The sequence below is a fragment of the Micropterus dolomieu genome, linkage group LG20 (genome assembly GCF_021292245.1).
Source record: "Micropterus dolomieu isolate WLL.071019.BEF.003 ecotype Adirondacks linkage group LG20, ASM2129224v1, whole genome shotgun sequence".
Classification (NCBI taxonomy): domain Eukaryota; kingdom Metazoa; phylum Chordata; class Actinopteri; order Centrarchiformes; family Centrarchidae; genus Micropterus; species Micropterus dolomieu.
This window is the reverse complement of record NC_060169.1, coordinates 31,573,150-31,579,027: the sequence shown is the minus strand read 5'-3', so window position 1 is coordinate 31,579,027 and position 5,878 is coordinate 31,573,150. Positions and strand designations below refer to the sequence as shown.

Genomic DNA, 5,878 nt, shown 5'->3' with positions numbered 1-5,878 from the left:
TGTGTGTGTGTTCATTGGACTTTTGGACCATTCTTCTAGAAGGGCATTTGTGAGGTCAGGGACATATGTTGGATGAGAAGGCCTGGCTCGCAGTCTCCGCTCTAATTCATCCCAAAGGTGTTCTATTGGGTTGGGGTCAGGACTGCGCAGACCAGTCATGTTCTCCACACCAAACTCGCTTATCCATGTCTTTATGGACCTTGCTTTGTGCACTGGTCCACAGTCATGTTGGAACAGGAAGGGGCAACTCCCAAACTGTTTCCACAAAGCTGGGAGTATGAAATTGTCCAAAATGTTTTGGTATGCTGAAGCATTTCCAGTTCTTTTCACTGGAACTAAGGGGCCAAGCCCAACCCCTGAAAAACACCCCCACACCAAACTTTACACGCTTGGCACAATGCAGTCAGGCCAGTACCATTCTCTTGGCAACCGCCAAACCCAGACTTATCCATCAGATTGCCAGACAGAGAAGCGTGATTCGTCACTCCAGAGAACACGTCTCCACTGCACTAGTGTTCAGTGGCGGCGTGCTTTTCACCATGTATCTGACGCTTTGCAATGCACTTGGTGATGTAAGGCTTGGATGCAGCTGCTCGGCCATAGAAACCCATTCCATGAAGCTCTCTACGCACGGTTGTTGAGCGAATCTGAAGGCCACACGACATATGGAGGTCTGTAGCTCTTGACTTTGCAGAAAGTTGGCAGCTTCTGCAGACGCGCCGACCCCGCTCTGTGATTTTATGTGGCCTACCCATTCAAGGCTGAGTTTCTGTTGTTCCAAATCGCTTCCACTTAGTTATAATACCACTAACAGTTGACCTTGGAATATTTAGTAGTAAGGAAATTTCACAAATGGACTTATTGCACAGGTACCAAGCTTGAATTCACTGAGCTCCTGAGAGCGGCCCATTCTTTCACAAATGTTTGTAGAAGCAGGCCACATGCCTAGGTGCTTGATTTTATACACCTGTGGCCATGGAAGTGATTGGAACAGCTGAATTCAATGATTTGGAAGGGGTGCCCCAATACATTTGGCAATATAGTGTATACCGTCAGATCACACAGTCCTATTTATCAATGCAGTTATATTGTAAATCAAACGCTGTCAAGCTTTTTGGATGTAAGGAACAGCAAGCTAGTGTAGATCATCTGCCTTTTGCTTATTGCTCACACTTAATGGAAGAGCTGGTTGGTGGAGGGGGAGTGGTTATCTGCTCTGTCATTTTTGCAGCCATGTAGTCACCAGACTTGAATTCTTCCCCAATTCTGTGGAGAGGACTATGGACTAACACATCTCCAGAATTTGGTCACCATACCAATTATTAAGGGAAACTTACTTAATGTCTTGTAGACCTTGGATAGATATACTGTTGATTTGAATCTGAAAATGTACTTTTGGCTTGCATACCAAAAACAAATGGATTAATTTGGACTGGAAAAACGTCACATTCGCACTTGTCTTTCTACTTGCATATATTTGCATCTTTTTTGTATACCAACTTAATTTAGAAATGTTGGACTTCCCCAACTCCCTTGCACACAGTTGTGTACTGCCTTGCAAGGCCAGGTGGACGTAATTCAGCAATCAGCTGTAGCACTCCTGGGGCAGAACTAGCGGACAGAAAAGGAACAAGGATGCACAGCACAGAGAAACAGATATACCAAATGCACTGATCAATGAGAAGAGAGCTGTCGTTAACGGGCGCCTGTCATTTAACAATAAATTAAATATTACCTTTCTGTAATTTTACCACTTTGGGGCAATTATATACTATGTTAATCTAGCTTGTAATCTAAGAATTATAATAAAAGTCAAAAGCTGTGAAATTACAGTAATTATGGCTGTTTTCAATGATCAAAACTGGGTTTCGACAGTTTAACAATACTTGTAGACACTATATACTGAATAAAATAACATTTATTCAATGTTTTTATTTTCCAAATATCCATAATTAAAGGAGATATTTGTCAATTAACAGGAAAATCTATGTCAAGTTACAGAACAAATGTTTTTTGTTACAGTTAACTGTTACTAATTGTACCAAGTTTAAGAAATGTTTTTACAGTATTAAACTTAAATTTAACCCTTTTTTCTTTTAAATAAAAAAAATAATATTTGTGAAAATACGGGAAATTCCTGAATGTATTGTAACAGTTTGTTTAGGTGAAAAACCCCAAAAGTTTCCTTAAGATAACAGAAATGTTATGGTTATTCACAGCTACAGGTTTTTCACAGTTTATTTTTGTAATTTCTTGATATTTTCATGTATTTCAAAAATACAGGAAAAATCTGTGAAATAAAAAGGAATAAAACTGTCAAAGTACAGTTGTAGTCAACCAGTGTGTCTTTAGGAATGGCAACGTTTGTTTGTTTGTCGGTCGGTCCACCACTTTGATCCAGACTGAAATGTCTCAACAACAATTAGACGGATGCCATGAAACCTTGTGCAGACATTCATGGTATCTGAGAGAATGAACTCTAATGACTGTAGTGATGCCCCGACCTTTTCTGTAGCTCCACCAGCCGGCCAAAGCTTTCCTTTATCCTGTAAAATATCTAAACATCTATATGATGGATTGGCACAAAATTTTGTGCAGACATTCATGATCGCAAGAAGATGAATCATGCTGACTTTGGTGATCCCCTGATACTTCCTCTAGAGCCAAAATGAGGTCAACATTTATGGTTTTGAGTGAAATGTCTCAAAAAAGATTGGATGGATTGCCATGAAATGTGGTACACACATTCACATCCCCCTCAGGATGTACTGTCATAACTTTGGTGTTCCCCTGACTTTTCATCTAACGCCACCATCAGGTCAACATTTTTATTAGTGCAATACTTTGGTGTATGCCCAAATATCTCCAAACCTAATGGCATTCCCATCAGCCTCACCTGTACTTTGTGACTCATGAGGCAAGAGCTGAAGTTGTAAAGAGCACCTTATTTTTATATTGGACGTTTAGCTCGATTGACCTCACTTCTCTTGGTTGTAGCAGAATGTGTGTGATATCTGTGTGGTTTTGATTTACCTGACTTATGACCCTGAGAATAATTGGTACAATAGTTGCAAGAAATTGTGTCAATCCAGTGACAGATCTGTGAGGGGGAGCAAATATTTCAGCTAATATTCAGATGCTGTTCATACGCGTTCACAGCGAATTATCAGTTCCTATCCGAACAATGTATTTGTATTTGTTTGCATCCCAACTTTTTAATTAACGAACAAATACCTTCTATGGAGCAAATATCAGTGAGGCATTTCAAGAGACATATATGTTACTCTGCTTAAAGTAAGGTTGGTTTAACAAAGATACTCTAATGTGGACTATGTCTGGTTGAAGAACATATAAAGTGTGTAGCTTAACAAATGCAAACTATTTAACCACATAGTGAAGCTGTGTTCATCCATCTAATAACCAGAGATAACAAACCCTGTTTAAGAAGTAGGTTTGTCTGTGGAGTCCTCCCCTCTGAGGTTTATTTAGGCCTAGCAGTGAGGACCCCAACCCATAATCCTCCTGCAGACACACCTGTAGAGGAGAGTATAAAGACCCTGGACTGAACAAAGTCAGACATCAAGCTTCAACGAGTCTCTCCACAGCAGCTCTTCACAGCCTCCAGACCGACCCTGAAGATGACTCCCTCTGCCAGCCTGCTGCTGCTGCTCCTGCTCGGCTTCTCTCAAGCATATCCTGTCCAGGAGGAAGGAAGCAAAGAAGATGTCCCAGACATCGTCGACATGACCACCAGGATTCTGACCTCCAACAGCGCCACCAACGAGATCCTGCTGGAAGGAGACATTCTGGCTCCCACAACCAGAAGTGCCATGATATGCTCGTCCCAGAGCTGCCGGTGGAAGAAAGCTACCAACGGCTTGGTGGTGGTCCCCTATACCGTGAGCAGTGACTTCACCAGCTCGGAGAAGCAGCTGATCAACTCTGCGTTGAACGGCTTCCAGGCCAAAACCTGCATTCGTTTTGTTCCCCGTCAGAATGAGGCCGACTACATCAGCATCGAGAACCAAGCCGGATGTTTCTCCTCTGTGGGCAGAGTGGGAGGCGCACAGGTGCTCTCTCTCAAGAGGCAGGGCTGCCTCTATTACGGCATCATCCAGCACGAGGCCAACCACGCTCTGGGCTTCCAGCACGAACATACCAGGACCGACCGCGACTCCTACGTCAAGATCAATTGGACGAACATCGACCCGCAGAATGCCTACAACTTCAACATGCAGGCCGCCAACAACCTGAATACTCCCTACGACTACTCCTCCATCATGCACTATGGGAAAACAGCCTTCTCCATGAATGGGAAGGAAACCATGATCCCCATCCCCGACCCCAAAGTCCCGATCGGCCAGATTAACGGCCTGTCTAACTGGGACATCATAAGGATCAAGACGTTCTACGGCTGCTAGTAACAATGCTGATGAGAAATGTAACAAATTTCTACTTTCTTTGTTTCTTTATTCTGTAATTAAAGCTACTGTAACCCATGGAACCAATGCTAAAGATTATTTCACTGTATTATTTCAAATCTTCAGACAGAGGACTACATGACCCTCCACATGCCTAAATTATTTGTAATAAAGATTGTGCAAAATGACGGATTGCTGTGTAGTTATTTTTCTCTATTTGTTCACCTGCAAAACATAATTTGACATAATGCACACATTAGCACAAACATGCAATGTTAATCTAACTTGTAATGTAAGAATTATAATAAAAGTCAAAAGCTGTGAAATTACAGTAATTATGGCTGTTTTCAATGATCAAAACTGTGTTTCGACAGTTTAACAATACTTGTAGACACTATATACTGATTAAAATAAAATTTTTTCCATTTTTTTATTTTCCAAATATCCATATTCAAAGGATATATTTGTCAATTAATAAGAAAATCTATGTCAAGTTACAGAACAAATGTTTTTTGTTACAGTTAACTGTTACTAATTGTACCAAGTTTAAGAAATGTTTTTACAGTATTAAACTTAAATTTAACCCTTTTTTCTTTTAAATAAGAAAAATAATAATAATAAAAATAAATGTTTTTATAGTATTAAACTTATTTTTAACAGTTTTTTCTTTTAAATAATAAAAATTATATTTGTGAAAAAATGGGAAATTCCTGAATGTATTGTAACAGCTTGTTTACGCCAAAAAAAAACAATATTTTCTTTAAAATAACAGAAATGTTATGGTTAATCACAGCTACAGGTTTTTCATGATATTTTACATTAGACATGTAAATTAATTATTTTTGCAATCTTTTGATATTTTCATGTATTTCAAAAATACAGGAAAATAACTGTGAAATAAAAAGGAATAAAACTTTAAAATTACAGATTTTTTTCACAGTGTAGCGTTTGGGTAGTGTGAGTGATGCAGATGGACAAGACGTTGAACTGACATCAAGGTTAGGAAATGGTACGGTCCATTTTAGGGGTGTCTGAAATTGTATTTCAAGATTCTAAAATATAAGGCATGAGAATGGGAAATATATTGTAATATTTACAATTACAGGTAAGAAAGACCTTCCTGAACTGTTGTTTTTGCAACTTTTGGGGGCCCAAGCTTTAACTAGGGGGGTCAGACCACCCAAATCCCCCCTTTAATTCGAACCATGCATTTGAGTGTTTTGCACAAAAAAACAACACAAGAGAATACAACTGTGGATGAACCAATACAACATCATGTCTGAGAAGAGGGAATCAGCATGGATTATACATTTTATAGCTGGAGGAAATAGATAACACGATGATGATGCTTACCGGTCAACTCACTCTAATTGGCTGTTGTGGAGGCAACCCGATTTCAAATCGAAATTGGGAGGGGCGAATCACACCCAAAATTGGCCCACTCATCCACTAGTGTG

At 39.8% G+C, this 5,878-nt stretch overlaps 1 protein-coding gene across 1 annotated transcript; it reads left to right on the top strand.

Annotated features, from left to right (window-relative positions):
• The first annotated feature begins 3,638 nt into the window (after positions 1 to 3,638).
• Positions 3,639 to 4,541, top strand: LOC123958913 (high choriolytic enzyme 1-like). The gene has a single exon (XM_046032653.1). The coding sequence runs from the start codon at positions 3,639 to 3,641 to the stop codon at positions 4,419 to 4,421; it is 783 nt and encodes a 260-aa protein (XP_045888609.1). The 3' UTR covers positions 4,422 to 4,541.
• The last annotated feature ends 1,337 nt before the right edge of the window (positions 4,542 to 5,878 follow it).